General features: G+C 46.6%; 1 protein-coding gene across 1 annotated transcript in view; it reads left to right on the forward strand.

Annotated features, from left to right (window-relative positions):
* The window catches only part of ARFRP1 (ADP ribosylation factor related protein 1), a 20,307-nt gene extending 2,909 nt beyond the window's left edge, over positions 1-17,398 (forward strand). The window contains exons 2-8 of the mRNA XM_001510459.5: positions 367-466; positions 1,427-1,514; positions 2,523-2,605; positions 4,697-4,778; positions 4,907-4,977; positions 14,152-14,252; positions 15,075-17,398. Of these exons, the coding sequence (XP_001510509.3) occupies positions 367-466; positions 1,427-1,514; positions 2,523-2,605; positions 4,697-4,778; positions 4,907-4,977; positions 14,152-14,252; positions 15,075-15,162 (613 nt within the window). The 3' untranslated portion in view covers positions 15,163-17,398. The remainder of the gene's footprint in view (positions 1-366; positions 467-1,426; positions 1,515-2,522; positions 2,606-4,696; positions 4,779-4,906; positions 4,978-14,151; positions 14,253-15,074) is intronic.
* The last annotated feature ends 5,046 nt before the right edge of the window (positions 17,399-22,444 follow it).

Below are 22,444 nucleotides of genomic sequence, written 5' to 3' on the forward strand. Positions count from 1 at the left end.
CCTTGTTCCACCTGTGATATCAGGAAAGGGAGTGGAAAGAGATGAGGGCGGGGTCTGATAAATAGTCCGTGTCAATTTTAGCTTTTTTGAGGACTTCAAGACAGTTTCTAATTCTCCCACTGTCCCCGGGAGCCCACCAAAAAACACATTTTACAAGTGGATAAACTCAGGCAAAAATATGTTTTCCTAATTGACTTGCCTGGGATCACTCAGCTAGTTAACAAAGGAATGCAGCACAGACCACAGACTCAGTTATTATTATTATTAGCAGTTGCAGAAGTGTTGTTGTTCTGCCCTGCCAAGATGGGAGAATCAGGAACTCCTGAGACATCCTCCACTGACTGGTGGGTTCTTGTTGACTCCTAGGAGCAGGATGTACACATTGCTGTCTGGGCTTTACAAGTACATGTTCCGGAGGGATGAATACTGCATCCTGATCCTTGGCCTTGACAATGCCGGAAAGACGGTAGGTGTTTTCCCCTCGTGTAACCTGAAGGGACGAGTACCGTAGTAGCTCTTCACTCCTGTAAAATGTACTCTCCCCCACAAAAAAAAATAGAGGTCAACAATTTCAGGTGCAAATTCACCGAGACCTCTGAAAACCTTCTAGACACCATACCCTTCCCTTATTTCCTTAATTTAGAAGAGAGTGTATTTCTTCAAATTTCTACCCCCAGCAATGAGAAACGTGAAAAAGCCTAGACTAGAAATCTTGCTGCTGTAAATTTGAAACTTACACTATTCGTATATTTTAAACTGAATTGTCATCAAAGTGTATAGTGGATTTTTCTCTGAGTTTTTGCCATTCAAAATTCATTTGATAGAGGGTTCAGTTCCGGAGTAAGGTTTCCAGCCTCATAATATCCCTTGTTTTAAGTGTGTTTTTAGATTTTCACTTTAGGGGACCTTGGTTCCTCAATAATATGCAACTGAAGAATATTAGATAGGATGGGAGACTGTTGTGTTTGTGTTGGGAGTTTGGTGTTTGATTGTTTTTGTTCTTTAGAATGTGATCCTAATAGGTCATCTTACATCCCTCCAACTGCCACTTTAGCACTTCTCCACCACATAAGCACTATGGTGCTCACACCCCACCTTATATGTACCTATCTGTATGCTCTATTTCTTTGTCTTATCCATCATGTATTTTGGTGCCAACCTCCCCTGCTAAATTGTGAACTCCTTGAGGTCAGAGAGCTTGTCTACTTAATTTCTTGTCCTCTCCCAAGTGTTTATACAGTACTCTGTCTCAAGTAAGCACATAATAATACTATTGATTTGATCCAGTTACTAGGCTAATTCCCATCTAAATCCAAGAAAATATTTCTGCATATTCCTCCAGGCTCCATCCTGATGGGAATTGATTTAGCCAGGAAATTCTGAAAACTAACTTTGCTTTCCTTTTTTATTCCTCCTCCTCTTTTAGACTTTCCTGGAGCAGACAAAAACCAGATTTAATAAGAACTACAAAGGGATGAGTTTATCCAAAATCACCACCACAGTGGGTTTAAATAGTAAGTGGACCTATATGAGCTTTTAAAGTCCCTAAACAATTTCCCTTTGGAATTAGTTAAGCCCCCTCTTCCCCACCCCATCCCCCCCAAATCCCCCCCTCCTCCCCACCCCATCCCCCCCAAATCCCCCCCTCCTCCCCATCCCATACCCATGGTCTTAAACTATAGAAATAATGCAAAAGAAGTTTACAAATCTGCAGTCTTTGAGAATCAAGCCATGTCAGGATTTATTTTTATGGATTTTAGATCTATCTACTCTACATTGTAGTCTGAGCAGACAGTAATCTCTGTGAGTATTTTGAATTCTAATCGTGGGTTTTAAATGTTCTATATTTGCAATATGTGTGATTTTATAGATATGTGTGTGTCTGTGTAGCGTATGCTAGATAAAATATTTAATAAATATGTTCTGTAGTTACAGTTCATATCCAGAAGAGATGAACAAAAAATATGCCCAGTACACTCAATTGCCTTATAATGTGTGGATTTCATTCTTACAGAATCCCATAAAAAAACTCCCGCTATAGTACTCACCTGTTCTGCCACCTCACACATGTGCCCATACTGCTTTAGCATCTTAATGCACCGTGTACAAATAAACTCACATTGTTGAACCAACATTCCCTAATTTGTCACAGTTTTAGCTGAAGTGTGTAGGGAAAACATGTATTATGGCAGAATTGAGTGTACTGTAATTTTGATGGACTACCGATTTGGGATGTTTATGATTTTTAGATGTGATTTTCACTTCGCTCTAATAAGGTGAGATTGTAAGACCAGTGGTTGCATAATTTTTGATTTCTGGTTAAGATAAGTGAATTTTAGGGAGCGTGTACCTGATTTGAGCAGCTATCTTCCTATCGAGTAGCATGGAAATGGGTTCTTTCCTGGATTTGATTCCTGGGTCTGGGAAGATGAGTACCTCTTTTTTTTTTAAAAAAAAAAAAAAAAGAAGATAATTTGCTCTGCCTTGAATATCTCATCCATCACTTTTCTGTTGCTTTGTAGTTGGCACCATTGATGTTGGTAAAGCCCGACTCATGTTCTGGGATTTGGGAGGACAAGAAGAATTGCAGTCCCTCTGGGACAAGGTAAGCAAAAGACCATTTTGGATCTAAATATTTGGATTTTACTTCATGACTCCCTCATTCATACTGGAGGCTCCCAGGTTACGTCATGTTAAGGGCTATTACTGCTGGAGGGTCTTTTGTGTGGTCTAAATTTCTTAGAAGGAAGCAACCTTCCAGATTTCTTCCCCAAATTTTCATGTTCCCAATCCTCCAATACTCTGCCATCCTACCACCCATATTGTGAAATCCAGGAGGTGAAGTTGTGTTTCCCAGTCTGAACCAGGTCTCATTCCCTTGACCCCCTCTCTGTGCTCATCCTTGCTGTTACTCCTCTACCTCTTATTCTGTCTGCGTTGACTTAATCCCTCTTGACAGAAGTGGGATTTCTATCCCTAAGTATAATGTGTGGCACCTAGTAAGTTCTTAACAAATACCACACCAAGGTGAGGAACTGTCTCTAAAGCCGAAAGTCATTAACTTCCATCTAGCTAAATAGCTCATCACTGGGATAATATTGCTTCATTAGATGTCTTACTGTAACTGTCTCAGCCTAATGTGTGGAAACAGGGGTTAATACAAGATTCTTCAACGCCCCCTGTTATTGTCAGCTATGACACCTGTGACTGATGCGTCTAAGGCATTTAGAGTTTTTGACATCTGTTTCTCAAGACTAGTTAGAGAAAGGTAATTGTAAGAGGAGAATGGCAGGATGCAACAAGATCATGCCATAACACTTGTAGAACAGGCATGTGGGGGTTACTGTAATTTGCTCACTGAAAAAAGGGCCAGAGCCTTTTTGGCTTTGCAGCTCTAGACTGTAAATTCATTGTGGGCAAAGAACGTGTCTTCCAACTCTATTGTGTTGTGCTTTCCCAAGTACCTAATGCAGTGCTCTGCACACAGTAAGTGCTCAGTCAGTATGATTGATTTATTGATTCAGCCTATCTCCCAGTAATAAGAGTTTTTTGGGTCACATTCCAGGGTTAGAGAATTGGGCATTTCATTCCTTGAAGGACTTAATCAGGGCATAAAACTTAGTCCTGGTGTGTAACAAAGGTTTAGACCCAGAGTTTTTTGGGTTTTTTTTTTTTACCATTTTTTAAATGACATTTAAGCACTTACTATATGCCAGGCCCTGTACTTGGCACTAGGGTAGAAATAAGACAATTGGGTTGGACACAGTTCCTGTCCCAAATAGGGTTCACAGTCTTAATCCCCATTTTACAGATGAGGTAAGTGAGGCACGGAGAAGTTAAAGTGACTTGCCCAAGTGGTGGAGCCTGGGTTAGAACCCAGGTCCTCTTACTCCCAGGTCCGTGCTCTTTCCACTAGGTCATGCTGCTTCTCATTCTCATCCTTTATTGAGTCTTCAAGAGTATAGAAAACCAAAGGCATATAGGAACTGGAAATACTACATACATTTCTGTTCACTATTTCTTGGGAAGGACATAATTGACCTCAGGGACACACCATGGAAATCTGTAAGATGATGAGGGGATGTAGAAGCTCCCGTAGGTTAAACTGAAAATATTACAGATGCTTCAGTCTAGAAAGACAGAGATTGATAAGAACATAATTAAGCTTGACAAAATAAGAAGGGATCAGCCAATCTGTGGTCTTTATTGAGGACTTAGAGTTTGCAGAGCACTGTACTAAGGTGATGAAGGGCAAACATGAGATTAATTTTCACCAAATCTCAATGGCAGGATGAGGGGAGCATCCACTGAAGGCTGAATATATAGGTTTGAAGTACTTCTTCATAAAGCAGGTGGTAATTATGTAGAATCCATTCCCTCAGGAAGATGGGCATTCTAAAAATATCAGCAAGTGTAAGAGGAGTTTGGAAAATTCAGAAGGTGCAGTTTATAATGAGTTATTAAAGGGCAAGTAGGGTTGTTAAGCTCAAGAAAAATTCATATAGATGCCTAAGTCCATAATTATAGGCAGGCAACCATCACACAGTTCCTCCAAGCATCTAGTTGCCACAGAATACCAAGTTGGGAGGTTTAGTGGTCTTCTCAGTAATGGCATTGGTTATGTTCTTACATTCAAAATACCTAGAAAGAGAACAGGGACAGTCTTTGGCTAACTGTCCTCCTCCTGTCACTTTAGTACTACGCAGAATCCCACGGGGTCATCTATGTCATTGATTCTACAGACGAGGAGAGGCTTTCTGAGTCCAAGAGAGCATTTGGTGAGTGTGGAATTTAAAACTGCAGGGACTTTGGTTTCATTGCACACTTTAAAAAAAATGGTACGTGGACTGAGCCTGCCTTGCTGGGCCACAGAGCCACTCAGCTTCCTTGTTTTTGTGTCTCGCAGAGAAGATGATCACCAGCGAAACCCTGGAGGGTGTTCCCATCCTGGTGCTGGCCAACAAGCAAGATGTGGAGGTAGGTTTGCACCTTCTGCTCAGCCTGAGGGTGGATTCTCAAATCAGAAGGCTGGACCCCCCAAAGATTCTCCATTAACGAGTGAGAGTGAGAATCCAGGTCTGTCTATTGAGTAGATCTTGTCGTCTCTGGCTCAGGTTAAAGATTTTTGTGAATTGAGTTCTAGAGAAATTGGGCACTAGGTTTCCAGGGATTTGCTGAAGCAGTGCCCATCAGTGCCTTAAATGTTTATATGGACACTAGCTAGTCTGGACCCAAACACATTGCTTCTTTAGCTTCTAGCTCCTGGCAGCTGTCATTGTGGATCAAGACATTCTGCCTCCCCTTGGTCTGGATATCTTAGCATCTATTCCTTACTTTCATTATTTTACAGCAACTGTGTCAGATTTTCTACAATGGAGTGTGTATTGAGACAAAAGTATTCTCATCCCTTCCTCCCTTTGAAAGTTTTCCATCCTCATTCATCTCAGAAGTCCTGCAAGGCTAGGGTTACCTGTAAAGCTCCTTGTAGGGCAAGGATGGATTCTAACCTGCTTATTTTGTATTTATCACAGTGCTTGACACATAGTAAGTGCTTGATAAGTTCCACAATTTTTATTGACATTGACTGAGGTTTGGGCTTAGTTCAGTGGACAGGAGCTAGTCCCTTGAGTTCTTCCCTTTCTCCTAATTCCTTTGTGATTAAGGTAGCCCGATGCAGTGGATTAGGCAAGACAGGCCAGAGGTTTGTCCTATATGGTAAGTGTTCAACAGTGCACATTTTGTCCTATTTTTAAACAGTGGTATTTATCGAACACTGTGTGCTGAGCACTGCACTGAGCCTTTGGGAGAATACGGTAAAGAGTCGGTAGATGTGATTCCTGCCCCCCAGGGAGCTTACAGTCTAGAGTCTGTTTTTGGAACCCGTTTTTCAGGGTGGCAGAGTCCAATGTGTCAGGAGCCTCCTAGGGTTTGGTGGCTATTAGGTGCTTTAGACAAGAAGAATGTGACTAAAAATGTGTGTTTGACCGGTTTGTATCTGAAATCTGGTCACTTTATCCATGAGGTATCCATAGAGGTAAGACTACATATTGCCCACTAGAGGGCGCCAGAGCCACAATTTAAAAATACTTTGCCCAGAAAAAGCATGCAGAACTTTTTTTATTCATTCAATCGAATTTATTGAGTGCTTACTATGTGCAGAGCACTGTACTAAGCGCTTGGAATGTACAGTTGGAGATAAGCACTTCCTATGTGCCAGGCATTGTACCAAGTGCTGGTACAGTCTTGTATAGTGGGTGCGTACAAGCTTTTCAAGAAGTTTGGATGGGACTGCGTGACTGCGGGATCCCGAAAAAGCTTTTCTAAATATGAGAGATTTAAGCATATTTAAAAGCGGAGGGGAAGGAGTCACCAGAAAGTGAAAGGTTGAAGATGGTGGTTAAGGGGAGAAGAGTACTCTATACAAACTATTCAGGTTGGACACAGTCCATATCCTTGATGGGGTGCCCAGTTTTAATCCCCATTTTACAGAGGGGGTAATTGAGGCACAGAGAAGTTAAGCAACTTGTCCAAGGTCACACTGGAGATTAGTGGTGAAGTCAGGATTAAAACCCAGGTCCTGCTGACTCCCAGCCCTGTGCTCTAGCCACTAGTCCACACTGCTTCTCTAAGTCGTACTGACTTTTACTGGCTGAGCTAATTGTTGAAAATGTATTTGTTCACTTGCTTTGTTGATGCCTTCATTTTTCTTCTAAACCTGAATTTAGAATAATCGATTAACTGTTGTCCACCCAGTAGACAGTAGCCATTCTTTGAGACCTACAGATATCATTGGTTAATTTTTGTCTCATCTTGCTACTAGTAGCAGAGTAGAATCCAGCCCCCCAGACAAGGCAACACTGGTGGGATGTAGTCCAGGGTGGCTTCTGGTTTGGGGTCCTTCCCTCGTCCTTTCCTGTGGCTAGAGTGACTTCTAGGTCCTCTTCATGTTCTGATGGGTTTGGGAGCGCCCTTCCTGGTGAGGTCAACATGGGGAACCTCCTCCCCTTTCTCAAACCTATCTATCAGTAGCTTGCTTTTTTTTTTTTAAAAAAAAAAAAAGGTATTTGTTGCATGCTATGTGCCAGGCACTCTGTTAAGCACTGGGATAGATACAAGATAATTGGATTGGACACCCAGTCCATGTCCCACATGGGGCTTGCAGTCTTAATCTCCATTTTACAGATGAGGTAACTGAAGCACAGAGACGTTAAGTGACTTGCACCAGGTCACACAGCAGACAAGTTGCAGAGCATGGATTAGAACCCAGGTCCTCTGACTCCTAGGCTCATGCATGTTCCACTAGGTCACATGGCTTCTGATGTTGTTTGATCGACTCCAGCTCAGCTGGGACCTATGAACTGTGCCATCTTAATGCAGCCCAGCACCTCCCGGGGACACCTGTGGATTGGATCAATTATCCTGGACCTCCCTCCCTTCCCTCAAACTCTTCTGGTGATCTGGCATACCCGAGAGTACTGCAGCATTACTGGGGAGAGTTCTTGCAGTGGGGACCTCGCAACTCCTAGCAGAGCAGTGTATCAACCCCTCAGACTGAAGAACCAGCTCTGCTTGCTACGTGATGAGGACTTAGTAGGCAGAAAAGCTCAGGCTGCACAGGTGGTTTAGGTCTGGCATTGTGTGAATGTGTTCTGGCCCTATGTGCTTGGAGCCGGGGTGATTGCTGTTCGGTCACCTTTAAGATATGCTGAGAATCCCCTCTCTCATACAGAAAACCCAAGATGTTTTGTTTATTTGGAAGGGCTAGCCTCGGCTCATTCCACCAGTTACCGTTAATTAGGGTGACTCCATTATGTGTAGTGAGTGAGTTCATCTGTAGTGATCAATGGTGGAAAACTCTGGAGAACTGGCATATGTACTTATACAGTGACACCTGGCCAGGAGGTGCGGTCAGTTCTCTGCATAGCAAAATGTTACCGAGGAGTTGGTCATTTTACCAAAAAGGTTCATTCATTCATTCAATAGTATTTATTGAGCGCTTACTATGTGCCGAGCACTGTACTAAGCACTTGGAATGTACAAATTGGTAACAGACAGTCCCTGCCCTTTGACGGGCTTACAGTCTAATCGGGGGAGACGGACAGACAGAAACAATAGCAATAAATAGAATCAAGGGGACATCCCCACACTTGGACCCTCTGTTTTCCTTGCCTCTCGGCCACCTGGTTCCCAGAAGAATTTCATCCTCTTCTTCTCCACTGGAGAGTCTGAGTCAAAGCATCGGAGGTTTATCTCCCCCATCCCATCCCCACTTCCTCTCTCCCCTCCTCAGAGGTGGCAAATGGGGAGCCCAAACCCCAGCCCCAGTCCGTATGTCACTCAGATCTCGGGAGGAAGTGGTAGTGAGGCAGTCCCTCGGTTGTTTTTTTTAATGGTATTTGTTAAGTACTTACTATGTGCCAGCTACTGTACTAAATGTTGGGGTAGATACAAGCTAATCAGATTGCACACAGTCCATGTCCTACATTTTACAGATGGTCCAGAGAAGTGAAGTGACTTTCCTGTGGTCACACAGCAGCCAAGTGGAGGAGGTGGGATTCTCGTTATATCCCGGCTAGACTACTGTGTCAGCCTTCTCTCTGACCTCCCTTCCTCCTCTCTCGCCCCGCTCCGGTCTATTCTTCACTCCGCTGCCCGGCTCATCTTCCTGCAGAAACGATCTGGGCATGTCACTCCCCTTCTTAAACAACTCCAGTGGTTGCCTATCGACCTCCGCTCCAAACAAAAACTCCTCACTCTAGGCTTCGAGGCTCTCCATCACCTTGCCCCTTCCTACCTCTCCTCCCTTCTCTTTTTCTACCGCCCACCCCGCACGCTCCGCTCCTCTGCCGCCCACCTCCTCGCCGTCCCTCGGTCTCGCCTATCCCGCCGTCGACCCCTGGGTCACGTCCTCCCGCGGTCCTGGAACGCCCTCCCTCCTCACCTCCGCCAAACTGATTCTCTTTCCCTCTTCAAAACCTTACTTAAAAATCACCTCCTCCAAGAGGCGTTCCCAGACTGAGCTCCTCTTCCCCCTCTACTCCCTCTGCCATCCCCCCTTTACCTCTCCGCAGTTAAAGCCTCATTTTCCCCTTTTCCCTCTGCTCCTCCACCTCTCCCTTCCCATCCCCACAGCACTGTACTTGTCCGCTCAACTGTATATATTTTCGTTACCCTATTTATTTTGTTAATGAATTGTACATCGCCTTGATTCTATTTAGTTGCCATTGTTTTTACGAGATGTTCTTCCCCTTGACGCTGTTTAGTGCCATTGTTCTCGTCTGTCCGTCTCCCCCGATTAGACTGTAAGCCCGTCAAACGGCAGGGACCGTCTCTATCTGTTGCCGACTTGTTCATCCCAAGCGCTTAGTACAGTGCTCTGCACATAGTAAGCGCTCAATAAATACTATAAATACTATTGAATGAATAGAAGCACTTAGTACAGTGCTTTGCACACAGTAAGAGTTTAATAAATAAATGGTGCCTCTCCCTTACTGATATCCAGTGATGCTGGGGCTGCTGCAGAAGGAAGTGGTTGTGGTGCAGACTTGGGAGGCTGTCTTCTTTCATCCTTCATTTGGTTTGCTAATTATGGAGTAATAACCTGTACTTCTTCTCAGGCCCTCTGGAACCTACCTAGAAGCAGCATGGCTTAGTGGAAAGAGCCCAGGCTTAGGAGTCAGAAGTCATGGGTTCTAATCCCGGCTCTGCCATCTGTCAGCTGTGTGACTTTGGGCAAGTCACTTAACTCTTCGGTGCCTCAGTTCCCTCATATGTCAAATGGGGATTAAGACTGTGAGCCTCACGTGGGACAAGCTGATTACCCTGTATCTATCCCAGCGCTTAGAACAGTGCTTGGCACATAGTAAGCGCTTAACAAATACCAACATTATTATTATTATTATTTACCCCTGCTCAACTCAGAAGAGTTGATGCAGAAATTACAAAATAGGGAAAATCTGGTTCCTCACTGCCAAACCCCCATGGACGTCCCCTCCCAGGGCACTCGGTTAATCAACCCCAAACTGTGGTAGCCGGTGGACATCCACCATGTCTCTTTTAAAACTGCCGTCTGTTAGCTTTATCGTGTTCCCTGAATTCCCAGAATGTGGCAGACTCACTGGACCCCCTTCTAGGCAACCCATGCCTCGGGTGAGACAGGGCAAGAGGGGTTAGTTTACTCCTGCCATCCCAGATTGCCCCTCCTGCTACTTCCGCAGCCCCATGGATTCTGGTTCAAAGGCACAGTGCCACACTGAATTCTGTAGTAACAAAACGAAGCCCTGTGAATTTCAGCTGTGACTCAGCAGGCCAGTTTGTGTTGAATTAGTAACACAAAGAGAAGAGACTTAAAGGTAGAACCGGATTTAGGAATTTCTGACGAAAGATGGAACTTTAAAACAAAAGAGCTTCCTCTTCAAACATTTCTGCCCAAACTGCTGTTTGCACACATTCAGTCTTTTCAGAAAATCCATTCGTGCCCATCACAAAGCCAATTGGTTTAAAAGTTTAGGAACCTTAATTCCTCAGTCCTGATTCTTGCAGTCCTTTGTCTGATCAGGGTAATCAAGCAGGGTTGGACCTAGCTTTTTTTTTTCTTTTTTGGTATTTGTTAAGTGGTGACTAAGTGCCAGGCACTGTACTAGGCGCTGGAGTAGCTACATGTCAGTCAGGTGGGACACAGTCCATGTCCCACATGGGGCTCACAGTCTTAATCCCCATTTTACAGATGAGGTAACTGAAGTACAGAGAAGTTCAGTGACTTGCCTATGGTGACATAGCAGACAAGAGGTGGAGCCAGGTCCTTCTGACTCCCAGGCTCATGCTCTCCTTCTTCCCCCTTCAAAATGACATTTCTTACCCCTGAAAAAGAAGTTCAAAGGTTTTATCTTTTGTTTTCTGTAGTTTCGTAATCTTTTTAGGTTTTCTCTCCCTTGTCATTCTTCTTTCTCGCCTCCCTCCTTTCTCTTTCCCTTTTCCCATTCTTTTGAATTTACTCCTGGGAATCCTAAAAAAAAGTTAGATTGAGCAAATATATGGGGTATGTATTCTGGAGATCTTCCAGACTCCAAGAGGTCAGGCCCGGGTTACAGTATCCTGACATTTTTACTTCTAAGGATCTTTGTGTTTCTCCCGTCCCACCCACAGATGAAGGAACAGGGCAGGCATAGCCCTGAATTTTCTTGTAAAAATGTCCCTTTGGGATTTGCAGTTGGGTTTTAGACCCATCCTGTGGTGGGGGATAGTTGAACTGATGGCGGGGAGAGTTGGACTGGTGGCAAAATGGGATGAATTTCAACCAAGGCCAAAGAGGACAGCACAGTCTGGGTGAAGCGTTGGGCTAAGAGTCTTTCTAACTTTGCCTGCAATTTTCTGGCTGACTATAACCAAGTCACTGAGCCTCTCTATCTTGCCTGCCAGTTTCCCCATCCAGAAAATGGAGGCGGGGGCGAGGAGGTTAGCTTTAGTCTTTTCCGAGGAGATTGTGAGGATGAATGAGAAAAATCACTCTTTCCTCCTTCCTGGCTGTCCCCTCAAAATCTACCACCTCTACTTATGTCTCAGACATGATCATCTCTTACACTTAGAGTCATTTGCTTTGACCCTTCTCCTCTTAACCACCATCTGCAACCTTTCACTTTCTGGTGACTCCTTCCCCTCCGCTTTTAAATATGCTTAAATCTCTCATATTTAGAAAAGCTTTTTCGGGATCCCGCAGTCACGCAGTCCCATCCAAACTTCTTGAAAAGCTGGTACACACCCACTGCCTTCACTTCCTCTCCTCCAGTTCCCTTCGTGACCCATTTACCCCCTTCACTCCATTAAGACTACATTCTCCAAGGTCACAAATGGGGAAGCAGCGTGGCTTAGTGGAAAGAGCACGGGCTTGGGAGTCAGCGGTCATGAGTTCGAATCCTGGCTCTGCCACTTGTCAGCTGTATGTCTGTGGGCAAGTCACTTCACTTCTCTGTGCCTCAGTTACCTCATCTGTAAAATGGGGATGAAGACTGTGAGCCTCACGTGGGACAATCTGATTACCCTGAATCTATCCCGGCGCTTAGAACAGTGCTCTGCACATAATAAGCACTTAACAAATGCCAACATTATTATTATTATTCCTCCTTTCCAAATTTAATGGGTTCTTTCCTATCCTACTCCTCCTTGACCCCTCAAATGCCTTCAGCATTTTGGACCACTCCCTTATCCTAGAAACACTATCTATCCTTGGTTTTACCAACACAGTCCTCTTTAGGTTCTCCTACCTCTCTAGAGCCGTTTTCTTTTTTGTACGGTATTTAAACAGTAATGTGCCCGGCACTGTATTAAGTCCTGGGGCAGATAAAAGATAATTAGGTTGGACACAGTCCATGTCCCACATAATAATAATAACTGTGGTATCTGTTAAGTGCTTACTATGTGCCAGGCACTGTATTAAGCGCTGGGGTGGATACAAGCAAATAGGGTTGGACACCCTTCCTGTCCTACATTGGACTCACAGTCTTAATCCCCATTTTGCAGATGAGGGGACTGAGGAACTGAGAAGTAAAGTGACTTGCCCAAGGTCACACAGCAGATAAGCACCAGAGCTGGGATTACAGTCAAGGTCCTCCGACCTCCAGGCTTGTGCTCTTTCCACTAGGCCACACTGCTTCTCAGTCTTTAAGCACCTATGCACATTCACAGTTTACATTAATTTACTTATTTATGTATCTTTTAATCCTTAGATCTATTATTAACAGCTGTAGCATTGTTTCTTTCTCCTTCAATTGTGTGAATAGCTTGCATTTCATCCTTCTCTTTTATATTATAAATTCCCTGAGGGCAGGGACTGTGTCTGTTTCTCAACTCTAAGTAGTGTTGTGGCCTGCATGCCCTCACTTAAAGACCTGTCCTTTGGTTCAGAGGTGATACTACCAACAGAGGGATCAGATAAAGGATGACCTATAGCTTCTATTAAGAGTCATCGTCAAAAGTTTTGGGGTTGTTGGTGGGTTTTCCCCTTTCAAAATTCTTCTATCTGTACATATTGTGCCATTATTTACTCCCAAATCCTCCCATCTTCCCACCCCTTCAGTTTCTCATTTCTGTTCTTTTGCCAAAAAGAGGAACCCTGCCCAGGCCTGTGGGTCTCTGGCACAAGAAGTGGGTGAAGCTCCAACCGGGCAGATCGTCCCAGGAAATTCAATGCTTGTTTTTCTCTCCTTCCCTTCCCACCTCCCCTCCTGTTTGGTGCAACTTTGGGCCAGAGAGACTCATCATCCCAGGCAAATGCAGCCGCTGAGACACTGCTGCACATGGCCTGAAGTTCCTGGGTACTCTCCCGGACTGTCAGACACATTCCCAACAGCCTGGAATACGGGAGGATCTAGAGAGGTAGAAGTCCTGAGCCCCTAGGGTTCGGTTTGAGCCGGGCCCTTTCTCTGGAGCTCATATGGATGACTGTGCAAGACTGGGTTTCTTTTTGCAGTCTGCTCCCATTCTTGACCAAAGCAGAGTCCTCATTCCTAGAAGGTGAGGAATGATTGCTTCATTCGATTAAATAACAAATTGGCAGCAGGGAAAGGGGCCTGGCCTGGCAGATACTATGTATGCAGAGGGATAACGTCTTTTCGATTACCAAACACAATGCCACTGGGAGCTTTTAGAATGGTTATTTTTTGTCCCTGCTCTTTCAGAAATTCCCAGTATGTGCCTTACTCTTTTCATTGCAGTGTAAAAAGGTCAAGGTCGGGAGAGGTTTTGAGTTGGGGCACTGGGCAGCGAAGACTGAGAGAAGCTTGCTTTAAGGAAGAAGGAGTAGTTTCTGTTTTAGGAAACTGGGGACTTCTCACTGCAGAAGGTTAGTCACCAGGCACCTGTTCTTTGTCTTTGAAGGTACAGGTACAGAGACAAAGGCAGCTGGTAAGGACTGTAATTTCCATTTTAAGTGTTTGTCCTGACTCAGAAAGAGAGCGAATGAGAGCCAGGAATAGGGCCTCTGCTGTATTGGTACACAGTCCTTTTCTAACCCTTCTGACTCTTCCCAACAGACCCCACTCTGCCAAAAGCCTATTGAGCTATTCCCATCCTTGTGGGAATCAGATAACATCACAGAGGTCACGGTGGAGAGGAGGGGAATGTCTCATTTGATTTCCACTTTTCCTCTCTCTCTAGACCTGCCTATCTATTCCTGATATCAAGACAGCCTTCAGTGACTGCATTAATAAAATTGGAAAGAGAGACTGCCTGACACAAGCCTGCTCTGCTCTCACGGGGTAAGTGTAGAAATGAGTGGTTTCTGTAACACGATGAAATACTGCAAGAGTATTTCATCGGTAGGTGCCTGAGTATCTCTCTGTGCAAGCATTACTGAAGCGGAACCTTGTAAACTATGCCAGTGAGGAGCAGGCCCGAGGTTCGAGCGTAGCCTGAGAATGGCCTGAGCTTGGACTGATCAGTAGTTTTCCAGAGAAACGAGGCCATGTAATTGTTTAAGGAAATGGTCTGTTGACTCCTGTCACAGGAGCCGCAGAGAAGTTTCTGTGGGTAGGAGTAGCGTTTGAACATGTACCAGGTCTAGGTCTAGGGGACCGGAGCACCTCAAGCTTTGTAAGTGACCCCATCTCATCTGATTCAAATCTGAGAGCAAGGGGAAGACATGCTACTTAGCAAACCGTGGCCAAGGGTAAGGGATTATTCAATTATAAATTGTCGTATTTATTGAGCGCTTACTGTGTGCAGAGCACTTTATTAAGCGCTTGAGAAAGTACAATACAACAATCAACAGACACATTCTCTGCCCACAGTGAGTTTACAGTCCAAATTATGGATACAGATTATGTATCGTGAGCTAGAGGTCACTCCCAGGTATTGTGCACTCCCAGGTCCTGCCCTTGTGTTACCTCTCCAGCCCCCACCTCGGGGCTCCTCCCTACGTCCCTTCAGAGCTCCTTCTGCTTTATAGCCGGGTTCTCCAGGAACTCATTGCAGAGGGGTGAATGAGGGCATCAGGGCTCCTTCCCCTTCCCTTCAGAGCCTCCCCGCTTCATAGCTGAATTCTGTAGGGACTCACGGTCCTGTGCCTGGTATCTCCTCAGCAAAGGGGTGAACGAGGGCATCGAGTGGATGGTGAAGTGTGTGATGCGGAACATCCACCGGCCTCCGCGGCAGAAGGATATCACGTAGCGTGAGGAAAACCGCAACCCTCGGCTCCGACAACTGGTCTCCGGCACGGACTCTGCCCTCACTGTGGAAAAGGTTTCCGGGACTCCTCTTTCAACTGATCCCTTTTGTTTTGTTTGGGTTTTTGTTTTATTTGTGTTTAAGACAAGCTTTCTTTCTCTTCGTGTCAAAAGAAATCTTGAGGGTTCTTACTTGGCATTGGGGGAGTGCCCCCTGTGGCTATGTGCATGGAGCCCCTGGCCTGAGGGGCAAAGGCAGGGGGCTTCCCCATCCTGGAGCCTTTTCTGCCCCCTCGCCACCTCCATAGTCCATTAACTTCCAATCATGGCAGAGGGCTCAGTGACTTCTTGATTCCCTGAGGAGTTGGTGGTGGACAGGGAAGGGTTAGGGTTATTGAGTTTTTATAGTCCAGCAAGAATAGGCTGTAGAAGAGGAGTCTACCCAAACCTTGATGGAAGAGTTGAGTCCTCCCTGTGGGGCTGGCTAGGAGTTCAGGTCGGGGTTGGTTGTCTCAAGCCATGAAGCTACTTTTGGCCACCTGCTCTGCCCAATCCACCCGGCACTACAGATCTGTATACTGGGTTTGTTTAAATTCAGTCAGTTGGGTAATGGGGGACATCGTTCTCCAGAGTCTTCTCCCCAGGAGTGACAGCTCCCCACGTCTCTCATAGATGACACTGCCCTCCAACGAGAATGGAGAGGAAGTTTCTTTTCAAGAATCAGTGAAGGAGTTTTACCTAGTCCGTTTGATTACTATTACAAAGATCAGGGTGAGGTTTTGCCAGAGTCCTTTTATGGGGTCTGGGAGAGGCTGCCGGTAAGCAACCTTTAGTGAGTCCTTCATGGTGCTTTCACAGCTGTTTCCCAGACAGGAAATGCCTGCTGATTTCCAGGAATTCTCCCTGGAACCTCCTGCTTCAAAGCAGGGTTGTATGGAACTGGGGCAGCACGTGTGATGCCCAATGGGGAAAAAGTTTGAGCGTGAGCAGGGACCCCAAGGACCCAAGAAGCCTCTGGGCATGCCACGGTTAGGTACGTCAGTGCAGAGTCTGGGATGTGGTCCATCAGATTTCAGTCCGAGAATGGGCACACTATAACTGCAATCCAGACCCTCAGTCATAGAGGCATTTAATCATCGAGCCACCCATCGAGGTAGAGGCGGAAGACGGAAGAAACAAGCATTTCCTAGAAAAGCTGGTCTTGAAAACCCATTCAAAAGCCACTCAAGTGTTTTCGTATTTAGTGGCTTCTGTTAGGCGTACCTCTGCCAAGCAGCAGTGTTATGCATCCCAAGCTCAGTTGATAATCGGGCTCTCTCACCCTCTAATCAGGTTCCTTCTGTCTTTAATTATGAGCTTTCTCTTTTACTTGCAGTAGGAATTGATTTTCTGGGTGATATTTTAATTCTGTAATCCTGAAACTTGCTCCCTCCACCCAGATGTGGGGGTGGATGAGTTCAGTGGTAAAGTTCTGAAGAGCCAGCCACCCATTTGAGAGTGCTTTGATTTTTTTTTTTTTTTCCCCCTCCATAAGGAGCGGGCTAACCAGTTTGCCTGTTAAGAACTTGTGGAATCAATAGGATGGGGGCCTCAGAGCAGAGGCCAGGGCTACTTTTTAGTGTCCGAGTAATGCTTTCATCAGCCCTTTGCATCCCTGAGAATCAAAACCACGGGCATTTTGGAAGTGCTACCTTCCTCGGTGGCTTTATTGATTCTGGGATGGGATCGGCCACTCCATGTTGCCGATCAGGATATTGCAAATGGGAGAGAGCTGAAGAGGCAAGATAAAGGTCCCGTTTTCCTAGTGAACCAGCAGCAGTGCGGGGAGAGAAGGCCCTCGTCGGTTCCACTTCCCATAATGCGTGGCAGCTCCAGATGAATAACAGTTTAATGTCAGTGATGGTGAAGTCTGGGGTTTTATTACATCTAGACTTTGCCCCCATCTCTGCCTCAGTGGGCAGACGGAAACAGAACAAGGAAGGAAAAGTTCCCTGTGTGATGGGTTCTTTGCCCTGTATCATAAAGGGTTTCAAAATGGAGGGGGAGTCTTCCAGCATGCCAAGGACTACTAATGAATCCCCCCATGCCTTCCCGTTAATTTTTCCAGTAGAGCGAGGCCTAGCCACAAAGGAGTCTTGGTCAGAATCATGTCTCTTGGCAGCTTCCAGGATTGTGCTCACCTCATTCGTGCCATTATTTGGAAAATGTTCGTGTAATAAAGCTGAAAGGACAGTTCTGTTTTTTTTTGTTTGTTTATTGGGGTTTTTTTGGAACTGCAGCACTTCATCTCAGTGAAAATCAGAGGAATCAGTAAGCCCGAAGCTACAGGGACCCACAGAAACTAAGTGATGAACTGACTGGTCCAAATGTGATTAAATCAGAAAAAATAATACCGAAAACTATGAACATGTGACTGCATAATTTCCTTCCTCCCCTCCTTTTCCACTCTTCTATTCCTGTCTCTGCCAGTTAAGCAGCGTGGCTTAGTGGAAAGAGCACGGTCTTGGGAGTCAGAGGTCGTGGGTTCTAATCCTGGCTCCGCCACTTATCAGCTGTGTGACTTTGGGCAAGTCATTTAACTTCTCTGTGCCTCAGTTACCTCATCTGTAAAATGGGAGACTGTGAGCCCCATGAGGGACAATCTGATTACCTTGCATCTACTACAGCGGTTAGAGCGGTGCTTGGCACATAGCGCTTAACAAATACCATTATTGTTGTTGTTATTTCTTGAACTCTTATTTTAATCTCTCATGCCTGTTACTCATTAACTGATTTTCCACTTACCAAGTTTTATAGAGCATTTGCGTTTGGAGTGTTCAATGAGAATTCATTCTGGAAATGTTTTGCAGTGGGAGCTAATTTGAAGGTTTATGGTTCTCTCTGCTCTACAATGGGATATGGTTCTCCCTCCAGGCTCAAATTGTTTGGCTGCTGGAGTGTATCAGCAGCTAAATTGCCAACTCAGGAGTGGGGGCAGTGGGGTGGGGTTGCTTGGTCGGTAGTTAAAGCTACTTACTAGTAGCCTGAGTCACAGGAGACTTAGTTCCTCCAGCCCCATTCCTGACTGCTGTGGGACCACAGGTGGGTCACTGTCCCTCTCTGGGCTTGAATTTCTCTTTCTGAACTGGGAGGGGCCCACCTCATCCTAGGTTTGGAGTTAGGGCTCTGAGCTCTTGAGATGTTAGGGGCTGCTGAAATTCAATATTTTAAAATATTAGTATGTTGAAACGATAGTAATAGTGTAAAATGGTCTCAGCGGTCTTGAGAGTTTACAGTTCTGGAAGCTGTGCTGTTTCCCTTTAGGCCACATTCCTTCCGGCAGGGACATTAGGCTCTAAAGATTTTGCAGGAACAGGAAAATGTGAGTAGAAAGCCCCCTTTTAAAAAAAACCTAGCCACCCTGACAACCTTCCCAATTTCCTGGCAGCCGTGTCCTCGATACAGCTGCACTGTCTGTTGGGGCCTCTGGAGTCTGGGCTGTTGAGGGGAAAGGATTACCTTTGCAACAGAACCTGAAGAACCAAATGAGGGGCTATCAGTGCCAACCCCCAAAGCCCTGTCTGCTCCCCAGATCCCAAGTGCAGTTCACCTCAGCGGCTCCCTAAGAACTCTAAGCAGAGAGGGAAGGCCTGGGTGAGGAAACATGGCTCTAGGAGATATGTGGTGGTCACAGTGTTTGTTGGTGGGGATGAGGCGGGGGGCTCCCTTTCGAATCGACCATCGTGTTGAAAGCTCAGAATATGAGCCAGATTGGGGGTTGCCCTTTCTGTCCAATCTCCCCTTCCCTCTAGGAGGCCTGGAAACACCAGCCATGACCAAAGAGAAACTGCTCCCTGAACTTCATTAGTTGGAAATGGCCAGACGAGGGCTGGCGCCTCCTGAGAGGGAGGGCCTCGGAGCCAAGTGTTCGAGAGACAGGACTCTAAATAGTTTTCCCTACTAGGGTGGGAATAATAGCCCTTTCCGCTTCTCTTGGAAATCTCTTTCTTCCCATGAAATTGCCTTCCTCTTACTATGAAGGAACCAGTGGATGAGGAGCAAAGAGAAAGCTCCAGATTCTGCTATTGGACAGGATTTGGGATTCCCCTAGTTTCAGCTTGATTCACTCCCCTCATCCCCCACTTTCTCCAGAATAGTTTGGCAGCTTCTTTGGTTGCGTCCTTGTCAAGGTCGTCGGTCATGATTCTTGCCTTTGTTATCTAGCATGCCTTCCCCTGCTGTTTTCATCCGTTCCTAGGAGGGGTGGAAGAAAAGATGCAGCATCCAGATCTATTCCAAATAGCCTCTTTCCGCTTGGAAATTCCAGCTGGGTTTGCCCCCTCCTCTAATCCCGCCCTCCAGCATTTCCAAGAAAGCCAGGCTTTTCACGGCATAACTTGGGTCCTGCAGCTCCTTTGAGCTGGTGAGCGCTCTCCTGGGGAGGATGGGTGATGAGTGAATGCCGGAGCTAATGAGCTGGGCATAGGGGAGCGGTCATCACTGATCTTCCTCGTAAAACCCCTCCCTGCCAAAATGCCACCTCATTCAAATAGCCCTGAGGAGTAGCGACAGAACATTTTACAGCACAACCTGCTCAAAGTCCTCGGCTTGGGACCCGGGGTGGGGATTTCCTGAGACTGAACTGGATGTGTGTCTCTCCATTGTGTCCAAACCCACCCTTAGGTGCCCATGCGCTGATTCACTGAGCAGATGCGATCTGTGTTTCTCTTCTAGTGCAGTCACCAGTTTGGAACAGAAGGTCCACACTTCCCCAGGGAGAAGTGCACAGAGGCCACCTCTTTCTGGGGTTGCAGCTTGGATCGGAAGCTGTTGGACTCCCTGGGGTTCTAGGTTTGAAAAATAAAAATCTGGTGGTGAGGATTCTGAGCTGCTCCTGAACTTGTGTTGGTTTCTTTGAAGTATAGGGAGACAGGCCTGGAGCTGGTTTGCAAGGCCCTGGTTAGAGCCAGGTCTTCCCGACTGGCACTCGCTGGCTTCCTTCAAGGCCTTCTACAAACTGTTCATCATGCACAGAAATGACCATGGCCCTTGATTGCGTTTTCTGCCTCAGGTGTGCTTCTCCTTCCTGACCCGCTCAGAGGCCTTTCGTTGTTGGCAGCATCCATCACCCAGAGCCCGGTGCCAGGAAAGGAAGATTGATGTGGCAGTTAAGTTGAGAGGGGGTCCTCTCTCCAGAAGCCTCCATTTGTCTGACATGCTGGCAAGGATATGGTGCGGGATGAGGAAGAAGCTCTAGCAGAAGCCCCAAGCAGGGTAGGGCCTGGTAGTGAGGCAATCTGCATGATTTTAATCCTGTCTGGTTCAGGCGGGGCCCAAACAATCCAAGGGTCTACTGGGACTTTGGCTCCATGGATTAGCTTTCCCTAAGAGGAAATTGCCAAACTGCTTTGGAGTCCCAATAAACCCCAGGGGCACCACATAGGCACCACACATGAAAGGCAGAGCTGAGGTTCCCTCTGACTGCAGAGACCCTAAATGGGGAGGGAGAGGTGCCATAAGAGTAGCCAAAACCTGGCCAGGTTAGAGGTTTGGGACCTGATCTCTCCCAGCCTGGGGGCTCCATAGTGGAGAATTCACGGGTTGACTCAAACCCCCTCAGTGATGGTTGTGCTTGTCACCATTGCCGCCCCGACCACACAGCAAGCTGGAGGCAAAGCTCGAATTGCTGGGAAGAAAGCACCCTCAGGAAAAGACAATCCCCAGAGCTTGAGATCCGATCAGAATAGTGCTGATCTTAAGTCCCTGTGTCCTTTGGCTCCTGACTGGGGGGCCCTCGCCCGGGGACCCGTGGGAACAAGGAGCTTTCTAACTGCAGCATCAACACAGGCTAGTAGCTTGTATATGTGTCCCAGAAATCCTTGTGCGTCTGTTGCCTTCCCAGCCAGTGATGCACATATAAGTAAGAGTCATGGCCTCTCTGCAGGAATATTTATACCCTTACCCAAAACTCAGGTTGGGAAGATACTCCGACGCCATTCTGATATCCTTCCTTCTCTTCTGCTGTTGTAGTTCCCAATGGCCCCTTTGCACTGGGGAAGGGAATAGACTTTTATTCCCCCGTCTCAGCCACCCCTCCCCATGTGAGAGCCTCTGGGATAGTAGTTTTCCCCAACTTCTGCCCCCTGCCCGGCTTTGGGCCCTACGGAAGAGAAGTTTGGGCGGAGGAAAGGGGCTTGAGGAACAGATGTTCCTATACTTGCTCTGCCCTCCTACTTGGTTCCCAGTATGTCCTTAACTTAGAGCAGGGAGGCAGAAGTAAAGGAAATCCTTTAGGGTGTTCAGCCCCATGTAACTCACACCAATTCTCTGGATTTTCCCAGTCCAGAGCATGTCCAGAATAGACCTAGAGCCGTTGCTCTACTGCACCTGCACAATTCTGGCCCTGAGGATTCAGTTGACTCCTCCAACAGTGAATAGGAATCTGCAGTTTGGATCCCTCAACTGGAAACAACCGTAACAGGAAATTAGTTTCTTGGTGGCCAGTAGAGTGCCCACTTCCCTCTCCCAAGTGGTCAGGTGGGGAGATTGTGGGGCCGTAATGTCCTTTTGGCCCGATCTCTTAACCTCCCTTCTCACCCAGCCCAGTGCCCCTGTGCTGACACAAAACAATAGTCTTACTAAATCAGACAGGGTGCCTGGAACTGACAAGAAAAGCTTCATTTTATCCCGAGGTGGGTGGGAGGAGTGGAAAGGAGGAGGGAGGGAGAGCATAAAACCCTGGTGATTTGCTTTAAGCTATTTCCTTTAGCCTTGCCAGGAAATTCCCTAATTTCACCATGGGGGAGAGGGAGCTAATGGGCGGTCAGGGAGGGCCTGGAGCCAGAATGTGGGCACATTGGAGAGTGAGGCTTCCAGGCACTGCTCTCCTCCCTCTTAAGGGTAGCTGAGGGCAGCTTTCCAGGTCCACTGTGTATGCGAGTGGGTGGGTGGGTAGGGGGTGTTTGTCACCTGGGGTCACCTCTCCAACTCCCGAATCCCTCGGGACTCAGGATTGTCACTGCCGCTGCGTAAGGCGAGAAGCAGCGTGGCTCAGTGGAAAGAGCACGGGCTTTGGAGTCAGGGCTCATGAGTTCGAATCCCAGCTCTGCCACTTGTCGGCTGTGTGACTGTGGGCAAGTCACTTAACTTCTCTGTGCCTCAGTTCCCTCATCTGTAAAATGGGGATGAAAACTGTGAGCCCCACGTGGGACAACCTGATTCCCCTATGTCTACCCCAGCGCTTAGAACAGTGCTCGGCACATAGTAAGCGCTTAACAAATACCAACATCCCCAGGGAGGCAGTAGCT

This window comes from Ornithorhynchus anatinus, chromosome 8 (genome assembly GCF_004115215.2).
Source record: "Ornithorhynchus anatinus isolate Pmale09 chromosome 8, mOrnAna1.pri.v4, whole genome shotgun sequence".
NCBI classification, from domain to species: Eukaryota; Metazoa; Chordata; class Mammalia; order Monotremata; family Ornithorhynchidae; genus Ornithorhynchus; species Ornithorhynchus anatinus.